This window comes from Sebastes fasciatus, chromosome 1 (assembly GCF_043250625.1).
Source record: "Sebastes fasciatus isolate fSebFas1 chromosome 1, fSebFas1.pri, whole genome shotgun sequence".
In the NCBI taxonomy this organism is placed as follows: Eukaryota; Metazoa; Chordata; class Actinopteri; order Perciformes; family Sebastidae; genus Sebastes; species Sebastes fasciatus.
Genome location: NC_133795.1, coordinates 32,624,634 through 32,646,295, shown reverse-complemented (window position 1 = coordinate 32,646,295; position 21,662 = coordinate 32,624,634). Strand labels below are relative to the sequence as shown.

Sequence of the window (21,662 nt, the reverse complement as noted above, 5' to 3'; positions counted from 1 at the left end):
TTGTTCTGCCACATTAGGAAATGATGTGATAATTGAGCAAGTAAATTCATACATGCTCATAAAATGTGGGATTTTAAATTGTGTGAATGAAGAAAACTAACATATTTGCAATTGTTAAAAGTGCATTTTCCCTGTACATCAAAAGAAGCATTTTCAAAACAATAATTTATATATTAAAATCTGGAGGACAACAGTATTTGTCTCAAAGTTTATCTGAAGTGCATTTTCCCTGATATCTACATCAAAAGAAGTATTTAAAAACAATAATTTATATATTAAAATCCAGAGAACTACAGTATTTGTCTCAAAGTTTATCCTAAAAACAAACAATCTTATTGTTTAATATCCTAGTTTTTAGTCAGTAGCATATTAAAGGAAAAGAATCCCACCCTTCAAGCCCTTCACGCTTTCACACTCAGGCAGCGCAGAGGCATGGGGAGTCAATATGTCAGCGTTTATGGATGCCCTGCGGAGCTGCACAGGGCTGTCAGGCCCCTATTCATGCTCTAATGGCCCCCCGAGGAGCTCGTCTCTCTGGGCTGAAAAGGCCGGGAGGCCCAGTGGACGCCCTGTTGTTGAAGGTGAGCGTGCGCTCTCATGGACGCGCCGCGCCTTCATCCATATGACAAGAGCCATAAAAGAGCATCGCTCTCGCTGCTTCTCCCTCTCTGTCTCCTCTGCTTTCTCTTGTGTCTCCCCCACCCTCCCTCTCCCACTTTCTCCCCACCTCAAACACAGAAAAGGGGGCTAATTGTTTGTTGTGAGAGCCAAAGATTATACAGCCTCCCATCTTTCTTCCTCCCTTGCCTTTTTCTCCTCTTTTGCAAGCCCTTTACTCCTTTTCTAAAGAATGCGATGCTGTCCGAGAGACAAGGGGAGAAAAGTATTGGTATTTTCCTGAGGAATGTCGACGTAAAAGAGCCTAAAACTCTTGACGCTGGCAGTGAGAGGTTGTGCGTTTGGCGGCAAAAGCAAAGCGGCCTTTTCTATTTCCATCAGGAAGTTGTTTCGTATGTTTGAACTTTTTAACGTATGTTAAAAAGTAAATTAAAAACTTGTGGTTGTACACACGTTTTAGAGCTCTTGTTCACATCTGATTTAGATTTAAATAGATTTTGGGACAAGTACCCTTGGCTCTCGGCCACCAGCTATAAACTGGTAATTGACATGATAGGCATGAGACAAAGCTGAATCCAATGACATCTGTCCATAAAGGTGAACTGAGAATGATTTTATTTCCGATAAATGGTGGATTTTTTAATATCCTTATGTAAAGTTACACATCTCATCCAGATTCAATTTCAGCTAAATGTCAAATTACGGCCCACAGAAGGTCACTGACAACCAGAGGAAATTGATGGTGCATTTTGGCACGTCACCAAACCCAAGTAAACAGTTAACTTGATTTTGCCTCGTATGCAGTCTTTTTTACAAATTGTTTAGTATGTTGATCTGAATATTTTAATCTAATATATATTCCAATTATGCCGCGGCTACGCTCACTTTTAGAGTTTTGTTTTTGTTTTCCACTTGCAAGGGAGATAACTACAGGAGGAGATTATTCATAGAGAATTTGTCTTTAAACCATTCCGGTTATCGCTGTCGTCTATCTTGTATTCACATAAGGTTCCTATCTCAGATACATCCTTCGGTAAATGCCTTGAATCACATGCCTCCTTTAACTTGGCAACCCCTTTGGGATGAACAGGCAAGTGCATTAAGCAGAGATGCCGCGCCATTCTCAGAAAAATGCAAATTGGGAAGTTGTTAGTTATTTGATGTTGCTGCGCCCCCGAAACATCCCTCCACTCCAGTGTTGGTGGTTGAATCGCATGCAGTCCTGGGGACAGGCAGGGCTGTTTATATGCAGGCCTGGAGCAGCAAAGACAGCACAGAGACAGATGCATGTCAGAGATAGCAGATCCCATCTCAGGCAGATGCCTCTTATCACAGGCCTGTTTGCATAATTAGGCCTTTTGATATTCACCCCCTCTGACTGACAAAAAGTATAATTGCAGTATCAACTACGACAAAAGGTAGGCACAAAATAAACAAGTCAACATAAATAGGGAGAAAAGACGCGGTGTTATTTTTGTCCTGTGGGAAAAAAAGAGGGAGGAAAAACAGCATTTTAAACTAAATCTGCTGTCAGTCACAGTCAACTGGTGTGACTCGGTGCTCAGAGGCTGGTCCTGTGAATGCCTGCAAAACACAGAGCGTGAGGCCTGATTGTAATTATGCTGGAACTAATATGCTTTTCAAAATGAGCCATTATGAGCTAATGCTGCACTGCCAAAGCCCTGTCTGTTTTTGTCCCTCTGTCTTGGATAGTTTGCAAAGGTATGGCTGATATTGAGGCCATGGGTTATGATATCACAGACAGTCTGACTAAGATGAGCACTACTTAACTTTAGGCTAATATGGCTCACAGGTGAGTCACAGATGAGGGATAAAACACCTGCACCACTGCAAAGGGATGTTCTTTAAAATGTTTCTAATAGAGAAACCCACCATTTCTGTTTATTTTATTATATTACTACATTTTATTTGCACAAAGAGAGAGTAATTTCTTTCTATTTTATCGTCTACATTTGCGAAAAAAGTGTTTGATTTCTGTTATTTTGTTTGTCTTAATGGTGGATTTTACTGTTTTATTCCCCATTATTGATTGAAATCTCGTTGGAAGTATAGATATTCACCCATTTTTAGTTTTAGTTTTTTAGTTTACCCATTTTCAGAATAAAGCTTATTCACATTTTTACCCTTTTTCTTGGTGTAATTCATACAAGGACCCAATTATAGCATTTTTTTGATAATGTCATAGATTTTTACACCTACTATTGTAATGCTTCATTTAAGGCCTTAGGTTTTTCACTCAAAGAAACAGATGCACGTATTTAGCCAACATTTCTCAACAACCTGGTAGACATGCAGTTTATTGCTGTTGTTAGCCCATGTATCATAAATCTGTAACCTTACAGATCACTTGGCTAATTGCCGGCATTGAGTGGACAGCTGTCTGTTTAATCGGCATTACCTCAGCGTCTCGGGGGTAAAGGTGGAGGACTGGAGGAGTCCGAGGGGTTTGGGGAGGGGGGGAGAAGAAGAGAAGGAGATGGGGAGGGGGTCGATAAGAGGAGGGGACGGGTTTAGAGGAAACTGTGGTGATGATGAGGATCCCATCTGCCTGTAGTCTGAGGAGTCTGTCTGCGGGGTCAGCAGAGGAGCAGCAGGCTTTCAACCTCGTAGTAACCTTAAAACTATTAACTAGCAGCACAAGTCCTTCAAGAGCAAGAACTCTGCTAAAAGGTCTGGTCACAATTAAAGCATTATTAAAGCAAAGTCACACCAGGGCGGAAGAAATTAGTGGTTCTCTTTAGAGATCATTTCTAGTATAGAATCAACGACATCAATTTAAACATTGTTAACCTGTTGAAGGTTCTCAATTTGAAAGTTAGGGCATTAATATAGCAGCAATCAACTATTTGCTAGGTAAAGATGTAGCTAGCTAGTGGCGTAATGTCTACCTGAGCAGAGAATGAAATCACCCTCCCTCTGTGTGTGTTGTAATCCGAGTCTCTCTCTGCTTTGTTTACATAGCCGGTTGCCTTTTAGTGCATGCTAGTCTCTCTGTTGTGCCCCACTAGCTAGCTAATTGCCGCCGCTCTGCACTGCGCTCATAAGGTACGTGTCCAGAGCCTTCGTCCTTTCCACGCTTCCCATTCATTGTCAATGTCAAAGGAGCCGTGCAATGCATTCTGGTAGCGTGGTGGCGCGATTCGAGACACTGGGCATCACGTTGGCCGCTCCTCATTTGCATAAAGTTGAGGTCTAGGCTACTTCATGTAAATCACGGGCGTCCGATGCCCCTCGCTGTCTCTGGAAACTTCCGAGGAACTTTTAAACTAAGCTTTTGTCGATCCAAAATAAAGACAGATTCAGCAACTGCTTGGCTTATTTTATCGCATAAAGTGTTTTCAGAAACACATTTCGGTGAACTATTTTCGTGATATAAGAGGAGAAAGTTTACAAACGGGCCGCCATGTTGGTTCCGGTTTGAAAACTGGGAGCAGCAGCCCACGGAGGGAGAGCGTTCGTCCAATCAGGTGCCTAGTGCCTTGTGTCTAGTGGCAGCCCATCATCCGTCCAATGCTGGGAAGCGAGGCGATCCCTCGCAATAAAAAACTGCGGGTGTCGTACCATAATGTCTAACGTTACCTGAGCAGAGGATGAAATCCCCCTCCCTCTGTGTGTGCTGTAATCCGAGTTTCTCTGCTTTGTTTACGTAGCCGGGTGCCTCTTAATGCATGCTAGTCTCTCTGTTGTGCCCCACTAGCTGGCAAGCTAATCACCGCCACTCTGAACTGCACTCATACGGCGGTTACAACTGATCACAACGTCGGTTGACGTGGAATTGTAGAGCCCAATGTTATAATAAGACTCTTAGCCACCCATCCTTGAGCGTATTTTTGCACTGTTTGTGCTTTGTGGCATGTTGAGAGCCGTGTGGAGGCAAGTGTTCATCCACTGTGCAACCATAGTTTGTTTAATAAGCTGAGTTTTCCAGCACAATGCCCCGATCAAAACACTTTAATGCTACAAGTCGTTAACAACACCTTTATATTGTTTTGTCAATTATATGCAGAACAGTCTTATTTTAGTCCAGGGATTGATCCTCTTCAATTAAACCTTTAAACTAGTTCCTGTATTGAAAACATCTCTTTCACAAGTCATTACAATTTAGGTTAAGGTAGCTTTTTCGCCAACCATACCCAGTGTTATTTCTAATCTTAATCAAGCACTTACCTGGAAATAGCAATGTGTGAACCTGATTAATTCCTATTTATAATAGGCGCAATTTTAAATCAATATCAGGGAAAAAGCTCAGAGGGCCCCTGGAGGAGAGTACACGGCGGTAATCGTGCCCACTGGATGGCACATAATTAGATTCTAATTGGATGATAAGTAATGAGACAAGGCATGAGTGGTTTATCAATATCCCATGAACCTGTGAATGGAATTACCACCGTCGTATTATAGGAAGGTCTAATCAGAATGTACCTTTTTGTGCCGAGCGGACCATTAAGGAATTGACTTCGACAGCCCTGCAGGGATTTTGCTCGCTGAGTCTTATTTTGCCTGTGATTGTTAACATTGGCACATGTGTGAGGGGGAAAAAGAGACATGAAATTAAGATTTTAAAGTGCTTTTGTTGGGAAAAGAGACTGAAAAATGGTTGTTTTCTGTCTTTAAACCTACTTGTGCCTACTAACAAGCCGTCTTCTCTTCGGACGGACTATTGTAACAACCAGAAATCAGTGTCAGGCTCGTGTCTTACATCAACATGGAAAGCAGCCATGTGTTTTAATGTATTTTCTGTCTTCGATTCGCCAAATGTAGTCACCGGCATATAGATGAGTTTTATGTCCAACCCCAATCCCAGTTGGCCCCATGCAGCGTGTGCCATTTTCCATTTTCCCTTGCTCATTACAGGCAGGGCTGTTGACCTTGTGCTTCTCGTTCATGTACAAGAGCAGATGTGTTGGCTCTGTAGGGCTTAATGGAGAGCAGCAGTACAAGCTATTGTCTGTTGAGGTTTATCAGTCATTAGCCTGATAGCATGCTAAATGTGACACAGATTGCCACAGCGGTTTACTTGCAAAATAAAGTCTGTGAAAGCGCCTCAAACAAAGGGGAGGAAAAGAAAATAATTTAAGGAGGAGAGGACTTTAGTTGTCTTCCTCGGAGCCCCTCGAGTATGTGTCTACTCTGGCCCCCACGTCTCCCTGTAGGACACAGAGGTGACTTTGGAAAGTGATCTGCAGACTGCTGGGCTGGTCTCGAGTGTCGTCATGGCAAGTTAACGGGCAAATGGATATACGCATCCTCATGAAAACCAACAAAGGGATATGTGGTGTATGTACATATTCAACTTTGTATGTTCAAGGGTGTTCTGCCGCGGAGTGAGCCTGTGCTTCAAGAATCAATCTTTATTAAAAAGGATAAGACTGAAGAATTGATTTAATGAATGCGGCCTCATGTCCTGCAGCCACATGTAATCCGCAGAGAATCATTGAGCATGAGCTCAGGGGGACAAAAATGTTCGTAGAAGACTCATAGAGTGGCCTGTAATGATAGTCTCCATATAATCCCATAATTCCTTGTTTAATTAAACTCTGGAGCTGGCCTTGAGACTCCGCCAGCTCTGTTGCTCTTTTGTTCTCACAGTTGTTATTTGGAGGCTAGGTTTGAGTATTCTTTTGTCCACTTGTGTTGAAAGATTTGACTGGAGTGAGCTTTAAACGGAGATCGAACCTGTAAAACAATGAATTAGACGGTAGGAAGTCGAGACATTCAGGTGAGCATTATAGTTTTCATTTGAGCTGAATAGCGAAAGGGGCCTCTGTCAGAAGCAGAAATCTCTTCATACACCCTCTCCTTCAATATCTCCCTTTATTTTCCCTCTCCCACACTTTCTGGACTGTGCATGATGCAATCCAACTAGGCCTGGAGCAACACTGGCACATCACGCCGCCTTGTCAATGTCTCAATGAGGAAATTATGAAAATATGAATTTTATGACATGAAATGAAAAGGGCCATGTAGTTTGAATAGACATGCAGAGGAGGTGAAAATGATGCAATTTTCTAAATTCAGTTATAATGGTAATGTGCAATGGTAATGCGTATTTGCTGTCAAAAATTTCCCTGTCGGCCCGGATTGTACAGCTTTGTGCTGTATCTATATTCCTCGAGCAAAAATTCAGCTTAGTTGAATGCCTAAAAAGTAATGTAAAATATGTTCTAATTCATTTAATGACAGCAGATGGAAACACACGGGACTGAATGGTTTTGGTGTGATATTGTGCTCTATTTTATACACTCTGGCTGAGCTGTGTATGAGCAGTGTGCCCTGGGCCAATGAGAGAGAAAAGCAGGGTGAGGAGCAGCAAGGTGGCCTGTGCAGATTAACCCCTCTACCCACCGACACCCCCGCTCCCCCTCAGCCCTCTGCCTTCACAGCCTCTGGGGCCCCTCGCTGAGGCAGGATTGTGTATCAGGGCCTCCTCTATATTAAATAAATATCCACAGATTAAGATAATATTCTCCCAGTTGTACATTCAGAGAGGAGTAGCTGTCACTTGAATCCTCTGTGTTGCCGGTCCCGCTCTCCGGAGCAACAAAAGAGGCTCCAAAAATGCAGATAATGCTGTTAGAGCTCCTGCTTGATCAGTTGCAGCTCAGATTTGATGCTATTTTCCACAAAACAGCCCTCAGTTAATTCACATAAAACACTATTTACTTGATTTCATTCCATGATCACACAGATGGCCCTGTGTCTTTTTCGTTTCACCTCAGGTAACCGCACAGACGAAGGTTCAGATGTAGATTCGGAGCCCGACTTGCCCCTGAAGAGGAAGCAGAGACGCAGTCGCACCACCTTCACCGCCGAGCAGCTGGAGGAGCTGGAGAAGGCTTTTGAAAGGACACATTACCCCGACATCTACACCAGAGAGGAGCTGGCTCAGAGGACGAAGCTCACAGAGGCCAGAGTACAGGTACAAGTGAGACCAAGCGCTGTGCTGCAACCTAATTATTTAAACATATACAATAGGGTCAATTGATTAAAATATTTAATCACGATTAATTGCATGGTTGTCCATAGTTAATCTGAATTAATTGCAAATTAATCACACATTTTTTATCCGTTCAAAATGTACCTTAAAGGGAGATTTGTCAAGTATTTATTACTCTTATCAATGTGGGAGTGTGCAAATATGCTGCTTTATGCAAATGTATGTATATGTTTATTATTGGAAATCAATTAACAACACAAAACAATGACAAATATTGTCCAGAAGCCCTCACAGGTACTGCATTTAGCATAAAAAATATGCTCAAATCATCAAATCAGTGTTCTGACTTGACTATGACTTGCCCCAAACTGCATGTGATTATCATAAAGTGGGCATGTCTGTAAAGGGGAGACTCGTGGGTACCCATAGAACCCATTTTCTAATCTTCTAATATACTGTACATAGATATGGCGATACCTAGCATATGCAGAAAGTTTGAGTTTAATTTGTCCAGGTTTTGAAATATCTGTCCCCGAGGTTTCTGCTTCCACCCCAATGCAAATCGAACAATTTGCATGTTAAAAAATTGACAGCAACATCATCAATGTCTCTGTTTCTCTGGAACACTGTAAATCCTTTCATGGGGACTATCTCTTTGATAGAACGTCCCAGTAAAAAGTGTGTCATGTGTTGATCATCCTAAATAACCAAGCCGTTGAGTCTGGAAACATAGATTGATAATGACCATTAAAAAACCTGGACAAATAAAAACTGAAGCTATCTGCAGTGGTGGGTGAAGCACCTGAAAGCCACACTTGAGTAAATGTACAGATATCGAACCAGAAAATGACTTTAGTATAAGTGAAAGTCACCTATTAGAATATTACTTGAGTAAAAGTCTTAACATGTTTGATATTTACAGTACTTAAGTATCAAAAGTAAGTCTCTGATATTAAATGTTCTTAAATATTGAAAGTATAGGGTAAATGCCGTTAATAAAAAAGCAAGGATTTTAAGAAGTTTATTCCTCTGAACATGTACGCCACCTTAAAATGTAGGCTACATTACACTTGAAGAAAAACGAGGTCTTCACAACTTAAAGGATTTAAAGAACAAACTCCGTTTTTTTCCTTCCCTCGTAGTTGCAAGTAGCATGTAGCATGATCTGACATGCATCCAGCCTGGACTTGAACAGAAATCTAAACTTAACTACGGCTTTGAGAGCACTTTGTTTGCACTGGTACATCACGTAAATGATGCATCTTGCAAGCTAGGACCACTGATTCACCAAACCTGCTTGCTTGCAATAGTAACGAGTAACAAAGACGCTTAGGGGGAATGTATCGGAGTAAAAGTACACATTTTATTTAGGAAATGTAGTGGAGTAAAAGTAAAAGTTGACAGAAATATGAAAACTCAAGTAAAGTACAGATACACCTAAAAAATGTATATTACTTCGTTACATTACACCATTGGCTATCTGCGTTGCTAGGGGTACATGAGGAAATGTGTCTTTCGTAGGCTGTTTTCAGGTGATCCAGTACTTTAGACATGTGTAATTGGACTTAAGCTAACTGTAAAAACACCACCTACAAACACTAATGTGTAGTAGTCGCTCAGTGCTGAGACTCATGAAGAAAAAGAGGCTTCACCAAAGTTTCACCTTGTTCAGGCCTCGCAGGGATCTGTGCTGCCTGAACAGCCTTCACCCTAAACACACAGCATAAAGCATCCCGTTTGATGCTCTGAAAACATAATCTTATTGCCCTTCTTTTACCCAAAGCAATAATTTACTCATCTGTCAGGAGGAAGATGCACTGTTTTACCACACTGTGCTGTTGCATGTAAGGGAGTTTGCTGCTTATCATTAGCCTTCACGTTTGAGATAGATGCTCCCCATCTTCACACCTCGGACCCAGGGAGCTGTCAGACAGCCCCGGTGCCCTGCAGTTGCATGTAAGATTGAAGGAAGATATGTACAGTAGAGTTATGGCAGCAGCTGTTCTTCCACAGACGGAGAGAGGGAGAAAAAAAAGAGGAGAGGAGAGAAAGGGAATGCATTCCTGATGGATTTCTCATTTCGGCCTTTGGCCAGGATCTCATCCCATCACTTTCAAGCTCGCCGCTGCTTGTAAAACCCTCCACATATCACACAGGGTTCCTCATCCTCTCCAGGGACCCAGTGCCCCGACAACAACATTAATCAATCAGCCGCTAGTAAAAAAAAATGGTCTGGGGCACCCCTCTCCTCTTACCACAGTCGTTCACACTCCCTCTGAACCCCCCAAACTCCTCACCGCATGCTAACTGTTCATCACACTACAAACATGCAGTTGGGGTAACTAATTCCACACATGTCTTTGTCCATCTTGAAACCCCCCAACACGCACGGATGTCCTATATGTCCGAGTGTTTAATGCCTCACTCAAGGGAGGAGAAATTTATCTCATGGCTGTTATAAGGCAATATATTAGTTTTTCTTATAGGAGGTAAGGAGGTGGAAGAAGTGAAAGCATCAATAATTTCCATTGGAAATCTACTTAAACATCAAAACATTTTGATAATAAATATCTAGAAGGTAAATTCAATTTTGCATTTTGTAAACCAACAATCCTAATATGGTTTAATACAGCCACATAATTGTACAAACCACATGTTTTACTTATTTGTTTTTAAAGCTCATAGTTAAAGCCATGCATGGATCCGGTGCAACTTAAAGTCATCATGGAGGACAAGTAACACTTCAGGTTTGACAAACAAAATCCATTCTTATATTAGCACCTGCGTATTTCTGGAGCCTGGCAAAAATATCTAAACATGAAAGCGAAAAAAAAAAGCAAGAAAGAAGACGGAGTGACTGCTGTGTGTTTGCTGTTAGATAATAGACTTAAATGATGTCATGTGAAAACCTGAAGAATTTGAGTCATGGCTATAATTTGTTAATGCTGTTTTCCTCTTAATCTAATTCTGAAAGTCTTTGAAAGTTTCAAAAGGTCAACTCAAACTTAATTTTCAGAGAGGTTTACGAAGAAAGGGGCTCTGGTAGCCAAAATAAATAATGCCCAAAGTTGCACTGCAGTTTGGTGAAGTAAGATTTAACTACAACATAAGTCTGATAGTTTTGATGTAGAATTTCCCAAATGCTTCTCAAAAGAATCGTTGTCCGAAATGCCGCACAAACATCAAGAGCTAACCCCTTTCATGAAGAATTAGATAATAAAGATAAACTAGATCTGGAAGTATTTTGTTTAAATGTGAATTTGATGGTGTGTGCATGTGTGTGTGCGTTCTGAAAATGTCCACCAGCTGGGCTTTCACATAGGTGCCCAAAAGGCCCATCACAGGGCAGCAGAGAGGAGACCCTTTGGCCTGAGAGCAAAGCTTCTCCAGCACAGCTGCAATGACGCATCTTCCAGATGTTGTTCGCAGACAAAACTGGTGTTGGGGTCGGGAGAAAAAGTATAGGCAGGGGGTGTCAGTGCTCCCACAGACTCATATTTTAACTTGAATATGTGTCCGCGGTCATGCTTCACTGTTCCCCATTAGTTATTAAACACGGTGATAATGTGCAGAGCAGTTCTTTTTCAGGTAAACTTTACTTGTGAGGTGCAAACATGGCCACGCCGGCACTCCACCGCCAAGCTGTGTTGTAAATTAAACTGCTAGATTCTTGCGCTGAGTGTTTGGCTTAGCGCTGACTCGCAACCTAAACTCATAAACAGAGCGAACTCCCTTGTGTCTGCCCTCGCCTGCCATTTTAAGACCCTTTCACCATCCATCTTTATCAGCCCCGCTGCCCCTTTCAGCAGAGCTACCGGCGCTCCTTCACCACCACGAGCCCCGCAATGGTTTTATCACCCCAACTGACAAATTGTGGGATATGATCCGTATCTCTCGGCAATTAGTTCCAGGCTGTCTCAGTGTGAGAGGATACTGCCAAGTCTACCTTCAGTATGCGCTCCGCTGGTGCAGTGTGCACTGCCACTTTCCATCTGATAACCGCTCAGTTTTAACAGGAGCAGCCTTTCCATGAGCTATTATAGAGAAGAGGGCGCCATTTGTGTCCGCTGCAGAGCGGACCAGGTGGGGGGTGGGTGTGCAGGCAATAGGCTGCGGGCCGCTGTAAATCAGCGCTCTCAGATGAAGCAAATTACATTCTCCCCCATTTAGACGGAAGTTTTTAAAGAGAGTGACTCCTGAGTCTCGGCTGAGGCTCATCATCTCAGCACGCTGCCCCCGGCTCGCTTTCCCGAATCTGTCACATAGATCCTCTTTCATTACCAATAAACATTCTGCATGTAGCTATTATACTTAGTGGAATCTAATAAGGTATAAGCATTGCTTTTTTTACAAAGCGTGCAAATCAATTTGGTAAAAAGTTTCTCTCTTTATCTGTGGCTTGTGCTGGCCTGTTGATGCAATGGGATGAGCACAGGGAAAAGACCAATATGGAGACTGGTCTTCTATAGCTTTATGTGACAGACCAGCGCACGCAAATTCACGCTGGCGCTTTTAAACAAGTTTTTCAGCACTGCTAGTGAGAATATAATCCCGTAGGGAGGTATCAGGAGGTACTACACAGTTTCCTGATTGTTATAATATCAGTCGAGTACCAGCGGCAAGAGAGAGAATCACAATGGAGCTGAGTGGTGACAACCAAACCCAACAGGCAACTGTATTCCCGCCAGTATGGGTTTATGTTTCATAAAGGAATAAATAGGATTTGTGTAGATTGTAGGGGAGAAATTGTTGCAATGCATCAGTGTGAATGTTCTAACAGTTTCTTATTATTAGAATTTAAATGACTTTGGTACAGTGCTTCTGTACTCCTGATACTTATCAAGCTAATCCCACTCTCCTCTCAAATTCACACTCCTAGCTACTTTAATTAGCATAGTGCCAGTCTGGAAGGCAAGCAGGGAGGGAATCAGAGAGAGAGAGAGGGGAAAGAAGAGGGGAAGGAGAGAGGAGGAGGAAGAGGAGGAGGGGGGTATTGCGTGGTATGAGACAGAAGAGGATTTGTATGTTGAGGCTGGTTGCATCACCCCTCTGTGTTTTTGTGGATATGAAGTCAGCAGCACATTTTGTTTTGTCATTATCTCGGCTCTCGGTATTCATCTACCGAATGTTGCAAATTGGCTCCTGAAAGGCGTCACACATTCAGTGGCTCGTCTTTGACAAAATAATTCATGGAGGATTGTCTGAACGGGGAATTCTGAAATATGAGTGATCCTATTTAAGAGAAACAACAGAGAGAGATTTTACTGCAGTGCAGTGTCACACGTTTACAATGTTTGCGAGTGCGTATTATCGCCGATCAGCGATAAGAAAATGCCACTTGATCGCTAGGATGCGATTCTGTCAGCTGAGAGTGAATGGAAGATTAGAGGCAAGCCACCAAACTAGAGACTGAAACTGTGAATGTTTGTTATCCGATTGCAGGTTTCCTCTTCCAGTTGTGCTCTACAACAACCTTCACCCTCTTCCAGCTATGTCTTCCTCCAAGCCTTCCTCTTTTGTTTCACAAGCAGGGCTCAGCTTGACTTCTGTAAGATGGGTTACTGCTCTTCCATCCTCCCAAAAAAACCTTCCCCACAACCAACTCAGAGATGCAGTGCAGACGCATCCAAGCGCACTGGATGCAGGGAAACCTTTTAGTGCGTGAAAAGGAAACAGAAGTGAGCCACATGAATTCGGCGGCACACTTGTAAGGTAGATAGGGGAGACATGGAGGAGCGCTGCAGCTCTCTGTACTGCAGAGAATTAAACCGGATTGGGGAGAGCAGAGGAGAATCTGTGGTCCAAGGTGACTTTGTGATCAGGTTCCAGAGCGCAGCCTCAAATCCTCAGCTTCAGGCTGTGTGCTAGTCTATGCGAGAGCGAATGTGAGTGTACGTAATGTATGCATGTGTGTGATAGCGTATGGGCACTCGTGCACATGTGCATCGCCACTTGTGTACATGTTTATCCCAGCCTGTGCTGAGAGTCTGACAACGGTCCACTCAGTCAGCGGCATATGCTCACGTATTAAACTGGACACATTGCACCCGGGTTCTGCGCTCACTAACTCAATAGAGCTGCAGCCTGTTTGGTAGTTTACATAAGTTTAGTGTGTTGATGTTGAAGCAAACCTGTTCAAAGCCTGAGAATATGGTAAATTCCAATAAATTACGAGGATACCCGTCATTGACGTTCCTCTATGTGAGTTTTTCTGGCTACACGACACCGTGGTTCTTCTGTTACTGATGGATTTATTCATCTTAACTGCACCTCAGTCAACATCACCGTCATCAAATCCACCGTGTTCAAAATACATGACAATGTGCAGAATAATTACATTCACATCTCACACACACTGTAGAAATGTAACTGCAAATATACAAACACAAATAAACATACCTCGCTGGCTGCACGCAACCAATGAGTCCACTTGAATACCACTAAATCTTCAAAAACAGACAATGCAATATCACCTTAAACTTAAATCTTTGTGCGCAGCATAAAGACGTCTTCTTGGAGGAAATTGCCACAACTAAATGTGTCCCCCTGCACAACATAGGACGTAAACATTGTTCCTATGTAGTATTATAACAAACAAATCAATAGTCAGGAAAATATATTGTATAAATAATAATATATAAACAAACATATGAAATAATGACAAATAATAATCATGGTTAAGTTAAACTGTCAGCGAAGGGATTGTGATCACACAACCGTGTCCCCTTGAAATAATGTTTATAGTCTACTAATTTGCAACAGCAAATACATTTTTTAAAGAAACTTAATGCAGGCTGGATCACATTTTCTATAATAAGGAAATGCCGCAACATATTTATTGACAACTTATTGCATTTGTCTTCCCCACAGCGTAGCAATTAAAGCATGATTCAACTTTTTATGGTTATGTTTAGCCACACACAGCACTCAGTCAGGGTTAAGGTATGATTGGGGTCTTGGTTTAATATTGAAAAAATCAACAGTGACTTGAAGTAGGAGACACAAAGTGTAACTAAAAACACAATCTTTGTGCAGTTACGAAGCAATTGCAAAACAATTTAGTAGTATATAAATGTACTTTTAAGGACACAGGGTCGGATCAGGGAGGAAAAACACCCTAATAATGACACATTCCTATTTAATGATTTTCAAACCTAATTTCAATTCCATGTCTCGTTAGATTTTATTAGCCATCTTGGTACATTTATAAATTTACATTCAAACTACAGTATTAAGAACCATCATATTTGTTAGAGAAATCATTTTTGAAAAGGAAATGTCTAACATCGTGGTGGAGCGGCTGCAAATAAATCTACGTATACACTGGAAACATTAAGTTAGGAGTGGGAGAAAGAGCTGAAAATGCAACAGGGACAAAAGGAAAGTGGCAAAACGTTTAAGTGTTTTGTGTCTGCCATGATGGAACACCTCCTTCCTCAGCTTTTGGATGACAACGGGGGAAGGAAGTTAAAGTGAACATAAAAGAGGGGTGGGGTGAGTGGATGAGGTCGGAGGTGAAGTGGCACCGCGGGGTGGGGTGATGGGGAGTGTGTGGAAGAAAGGGGTGTGCCCCCCGTGCCTCCCTCCCCTGGGCCAGGCAGCTGTTTGTCTGGCCCAGTAGGAGCTTAGTTCAGACCTCGGACCACGCTCCACTACATCCCAATAGCAGAAATCTCACTGGAGCCACTCACCACATTTGTTTTGGAATAGCTGATTGATTCAAACGGGGTCTTTAGAGGCAATCGGGCTTGAGATAAAGATTTCCTGTTGGTTTTCCAGTTGTGTGTTTGAGGTTCGTCCGTCACAGTCATCGCCTGTTGCAACCCATTTACTTTCTACTGAGCCAAACCAAACTATAGGCAAAAGAAAATCACCTGGTTGACTCTTAGCAGAGGCAGCGACTGTGTGGGAAAAGAACCACATTCAAATTAAGATCTCCGTTGGGCTGAGATCCCTTGTAGGCCTATACGAGTTTATATGTATGTTTGTGTGTACAAAAAGAGGCAGCCCCCCGAAAAGCAGTGAGTATGTCGCTGTGTAAGTCCCCTTGAAAGTGTCCCTCTTTAAGACCTGTTTAAAAGGGACGCCCCCTCTTTGTGTCCACTGTTCTCCGTGGCGTATGGAGGGGCTTTTGTCCCCCTCTTTCATGTGCTCTCACAATGGCCCGGGCCGTTTGAAACACAACAGTAGATGAACTGCGCTGACAGTGTATTAAACTCTGATGAATTGCCTGTGCGAGGCATAGATCAATGTCCTTCAACCCTTAGCACACAGTGAAGCCCGGGCCTTGTCTTGGTTAAATGGAACAGGTTGCTGGCTCTTTTCAAAAGGGCCTGATTATATTCATGTTTTGTTGAAGCAGAAGCCTTTTTAAAATGTGTAAATCTTTGCAGTTCAAAAGAGTCCTATTTTTCCCCCTTTTCATTCAGGGAATTGACATTGTGTGTCTGCGCTTTGGTCCTGCTCATTTTGTGAGCGTTTTTCGCTATTTTGCAGCCACAAAAGTCTGTGTCTCGACTCTAAAGTTAAAATCGTTCTCTTTAAACTGACTTTTAAAGCTTTAAAAACAACCATACGTTAAAACAGCACAGCAGTAGTTAATGTTTCTCTGCGTCTCCAGAGAAGTGATGGCCTCTCTCAAAGCATCCAGTAGCTTCACAAACATACTTGAGGTGTGTGATGTGGAGGCTAGTGGCCTACCTCTGACCTTTAACTGACTTCTCCCCTCTGAAGAGGGCTTAGGGCAGCCTGTTTACACAGATCACAGCTTCAGCCACTTAAGAACAACAGGGACGGACCACTGAGCCTCTGTGGCAGCTCCCACAGGGACTCTCTCAACCACCACCAGCACCACCACCACTCACACTAACTGGCAGATTAATCACAGGTGGCAGGAACCGGCAGACGCTACTGGGAGTCGACCGCAGTCAAACGCTCGCAGAAACACAAACATAAATGGAGTTTAAGTGAATGAAAAATAAAACACTCATAACCTGCAGGAGCTCAACATTCAAAGCTGAAAATGAGTAAAAACAATTTGATTTGAAGTCGTGTGTTCCTCTTCTCAGGTGTGGTTCAGCAACAGGCGAGCTCGGTGGCGTAAACAGGCCGGGGCCAATCAGCTAGCGGCCTTCAACCACCTGCTTCCTGGAGGATTCCCGCCCACAGGGATGCCAAGTTTACCCACATACCAGCTACAAGAGTCCGGCTACCCCGGCACCACGCTATCGCAGGGTAAGACCGGCACAAAATATTTCATACACACAGTAGCCTATGATCTGTACTTTGAGTTTAATCTAATTTCGGTACATTAGTCCTATTTATTTGTGGTATGCATTTATATTTTATGCTCATGTTAATAAGATTAAAAATTATATATGAACCATGTGCAGCATATAAGAAGAACCATGCAGCAAGTAGTTATGTTTACAATCACATCTTTGTCACAGTGGGACATAATAAAGAGACATTTTTTTCTATGGTAACCAATTTGCAAGAAGGACACTTAATGTATGATTTATGACTTAGTGAGCTTAAATTTTGAGGCCTGCTTCTTGTTTAGGATTTTGAGTGTGTTTCCCCCCTCGATTCTCTCTTACCTGTTTGTGTTGTTCTCGGTGTCAGAGGGCAGTACGTTGCACAGACCCCAACCCCTGCCTCCGTCCTCCATGCACCAGGGAGGCCTGACTGCTGACGGCAGCTCCGCTTACGGTCTCTCGTCCAACCGCCACGGCTTCTCCAGCTACTCCGATACTTTCATGAGCCCCTCGGCGTCCGGCAACCACATGAACTCCGTTGGCAACGGGCTCTCCCCACAGGTCAGTCCAACAAGTTTCACCTCCACACATCCTTCCAGTATCTATAATGTTCCCACATATAGGTCTACCACCCCCCACCTCCTCCTCCTCCTCCTCCTCCTCCTCCTCTCACTGTTCAGAATATTTAATTGTATTTGACTGAAATTAAAATTCAGAAACAGCATGTTCAGCAAAATAACTGCCAGTGTGGGCTTTTATGTTCGCCTTCCAAAGCCCGGGATTTATTTTAGCTACTCTAAATTGCTACATTTGTAAAACAATTGGATTAACATCAACAAATTAAAATTCATCTTGATAGCACCGCAAGTACTCCAAGCTGCTCCAAACAGCGATTTCGACTTTCCTGGGACGTCTAAATCCTTGCGCAGCGCAGTGAGAACACATGCAGATGAAATAATTAGCTAAAGCTTATAAATGTAGACCCATAATCTTCTTCACGTAATTGTCTGCAGCTGGAAGACTCCAGTGCTATGTAGCAATTTTCTTCATCTCTTTTACTGCATGATTTCCAGGCAGCTCCATGTACAGAGTAACAGAAGCGATGTGCTCTCTCTCTCTCTCTCTCTCTGTCTACGTGTGAGGTTTTCTATCCTGCTGGCCACTTCACATGCTCTCGTGCACTCTCATGTCACGATAAAGAAGAACATTACCCAGGCTACTTAGGTTTCTGGGCTTCCTAATTGCAGTTTAAATCCCTAAAATATCTTCTCCACCCATCCTCCTCTGTGCCATCTTAACGCGTGACACACTATGTGCAGGTTTCCTCTTGTGAAACGTGCCGGATTTCACATGTTAACCTCTTTGGACACCTCCATTAATGAGCGTTTAAATGCGACTCTATGGTGAGGGTTGAGCTTTAAGCAGCACAGAATGAAAAATGATTTGTATTGATGCAAATCGTGTGTACGGAGTGAATTATACACAATTACCCATCAATACTGGCCAGTCTTGCCCACCCTCACCAACAAGATGTGGTTAACAGGCAGAAAATAAGATTGAAATGGTGTGTAAAGAGTTGAAAATGAATTTCAATGCTGCATTTGTCCACAATTACCCCGTCGTTCACACATGTTTTATTGGGAGTTTTTTTTTTTTTTCTTCAAATATTTCTCAAAGCAGATTGGAAACATTCTTGGTATTACCCTCTTTCTTCAGAGAAGAAAGAATTAAGGATTTTGTGACAAAAAAGAGATTTTCTCTCCTGCTGGAGCGACGGAGGATAACATGGAGGCTCACAGCGTGTTTGATTGTTAATCGTGGCACAGGGGCTTTAACTGCTAATGCTCTCACTGCAAACCTGCAGAAAAACACCAGGAACATGGAGTCGTTTTTTTTTCTTTTTTCTTTTTTCATTAATGGCTCTCTCTAATACTGGCATGGGGTGCACTGTCGCTTTCTCTCCCTCTCTTCACAGGCATTCAAGAATGTGTTGGGATATTAAACATTTCCTGTCATAGTGAGGATTAGGACAGGAGCCTTTGGGCAACTGTACAGCATGGATTTTCACTATTCAATTACTCTATCAAGTCTTTTAAAAAACCCACCTGAAATGCATTTTATTTGTTTTTTGATTCATTTATTTATTTAGAACTTAAATTCATTTTTTTTTTCAGAGGGGCAAATGCATGCGGTGTAGATGTTTTGACATGTCACACCGTGTTTGCAGTGCACAGAATTGAAATGTATTGAATGCATGCAGAATGCTGTGTGGCATTCCTATCAGTCTCTCAGCATGGAGATGAATGTTCCCACTGACAGCAGAATCAGAGTTCACTCTGTGGTGCAGCGTCCTGCTGGGCTGGGCAGCCCCCATCTCCCTCTCTCTCTCTCTCTCTCTCTCTCTCTCTCTCTCTCTTCACAAACTATCCACATAAAACTTACAACACAGAAAACAAGTCACACAATAAACACTAAATTTACCTCGACTAAGTATTGTCTTTGCATTTAAACAAATTTAAATCAAACGGAAAATCGGTTTTGGAAAATTATCCACACACCTAGTGGTTTATTTTCCCTGATTTACAGCACGTTTCCTGTTTTCCCCTCTCTGTAATGGAAAAAAAAGCAACACAAAGAAACTCTCTATCGAGATGGAAATGAGAATTTGATATTGTAAGTTACAGACAGCATCTGTTTGCAGGAGATATGCTTGTGCATTGGTATGTGCAAGCTATTTCTTCAAGTGTCTGGCATTGATGGCCTAGCGGTTGCTGTAAAGATTGACAGAAATTCTCTGATTCCCAGTAAATGGGCTGCGGTGGCGCGGTGCCAAGTCTGTAATGGAATCCTGCAACGTTCAGCAGTCCCGACAGGAGCCCGCGTCCATCCCAATCCCATAACCTATCCCGACAGCACACATTTTCCCATTACAGGCGGTGGAAAAGCCGTCCGCACTCAAACTGGCTGCTGTCATTGTGGGATATACAACGTGTTTGGCTGGTTGAGGGAGGCAATATATTAGGGGTGGTGAGAGTGAAGCTGTGCATGGCTGGGCCAAAGGTATGAAACCAGAAGTGTGTTTTGTTGTTGGTCTTGTTTCATTTAGCGGCACAGCAGGTGTTGGAGAGAAGGAAAGGGCACGGAGGACAGGCATTCCAGTATCTATCTCTACCTAAAGATTTAAGCTTGTATCTGCTTTTTTCTTTGTGGTCTTTTTCGTTTTTAATATTCCTTTTGAAACAGGCCTTTGTCTCGGCTTCGTACAAATTTGAATTTTGCATACTCTGACTAGAAAACAACAGGACAGGCAGCCTTCCTATAACTGAAGAGGGCATGCTTTGACAGCCAACACAGTCATCTATTAAGAATATTGTATATTTCCAACAAACCCTGGTAATATGAAACTCTAAAGAGCCTTTTAGATACTTTTCAAATGGTTCTTTGAAGCGGCGTTCATGGGCATTGCATTTGTGGGGAGACATTTGGGCTGAATTCCTCATTATTGCATGACAGGGACACCTGCTGGGAGAGGAAAGAAAACAACTGCACTGACTGACTGACTGACTGGAGAGCTGAAGCCATGCGAGAGGAGCTCAGTGGCAGCGCTAGGGTTTCACTCCTCAGAGACATTTCTAGAAATAATCAGGGAATAATAGCATTTCTATTGCGGAGTAAAAGTGGGGAAACTGTTGAATGCTTTTGCAGTGATGTTGTACGGTTATTCAGAGTGATAGGGAGAGTGGGAAGTCAAAGGTGTGACGGATGGAGATTTTATTTCTGTTTTAATGAAGGAAGTTTGCAAAGTTTTGTGAGGAACTTTTTTTTTCTGTTTTGCAGTTTTTATGAAAGTGTTGTGTGTTTTGGAATGACAAGGATGTGTGTGTATCTGAGGAGGGCCTTTGGGCTGTGTGAGTGGGCCGGGCCTCCACACACACACACACACACACACACACACACACACACACACACACACACACACACACACACACGTACACGGGATCAGAGGCAGAGCGGCTCTCACCCCTGCCTCCCTTTGATCTGTGTCCCCAGGCCTGCCTGCCCGCGCGGCGCTGCACCGTACCACGCACGCTGACACCATGCTCACCAGCGACTCCCCACAACTGTCTGAGAGAGATAAGCCAGGGGAGACTCCAAACTGTGCTGCTGCTCTTCCATTAGCTAGCACAGACGCTTCTTTTAAAAACGGGATGAATTATTTTTAAGAAGCAAGCTCCGCCGTTGCCAAAAAAAAAAAAAAAAAATGGAGAGGGGAAAATGTACGGAACAATCTGGAGCTCTGGCTTCATTCCGCCTCCCTCCCTGACTTCTAACAAGACATCCTGCACCTGAATACCAATGAGAGGGGGAGATTCATGTAGTCCCCCACATTATTAAAACTTGGGCATTAAGCCTCTCACCGGGCACTGTGTCAGCTGGCAGGCTCCACTGACAACAAATCAAAGGGGATGAGCACATAGCCTGCATTCATAGCTCAGCCACTCGCAGAGCAAGAGGGGGAATACATACTGGTTAATTAGAACTCCCATTAAAACAAATACTGTTTCAATTTGGCAAGTATAAAAAAAGATGTAAGAGGCTTTCAGAAAAAAGAGACCTGCTGTTGGCAGCTGCCAAGAAAATCCAGGGACTGTAAATCATATCCACTGGCTATACTGTTTGTGCACAGATTATTAGTGTTTGCTGTTGTTTTGCAACACTCTTGAACTCTGAGGAAAGATTCAGCGCGTGTGACACCAGAAATGCACCTCTGCACACAGCGTGGTCGTCGTCGTCGTGTTGCGTTGGCTCTTTGTCTTCTGTGTGATGAT

The 21,662-nt window shown here is 42.9% G+C and overlaps 1 protein-coding gene across 4 annotated transcripts in view; it reads left to right on the top strand.

The window, feature by feature from the left end:
- The window catches only part of pax7a (paired box 7a), a 51,202-nt gene that overhangs the window by 17,191 nt on the left and 12,349 nt on the right, over positions 1 to 21,662 (top strand). For all 4 annotated transcript variants that reach the window (XM_074643880.1, XM_074643871.1, XM_074643862.1 and 1 more), the window contains 3 exons: positions 7,359 to 7,558; positions 16,645 to 16,810; positions 17,201 to 17,394. In XM_074643880.1, coding sequence (XP_074499981.1) covers positions 7,359 to 7,558; positions 16,645 to 16,810; positions 17,201 to 17,394 — 560 coding nt within the window. The remainder of the gene's footprint in view (positions 1 to 7,358; positions 7,559 to 16,644; positions 16,811 to 17,200; positions 17,395 to 21,662) is intronic.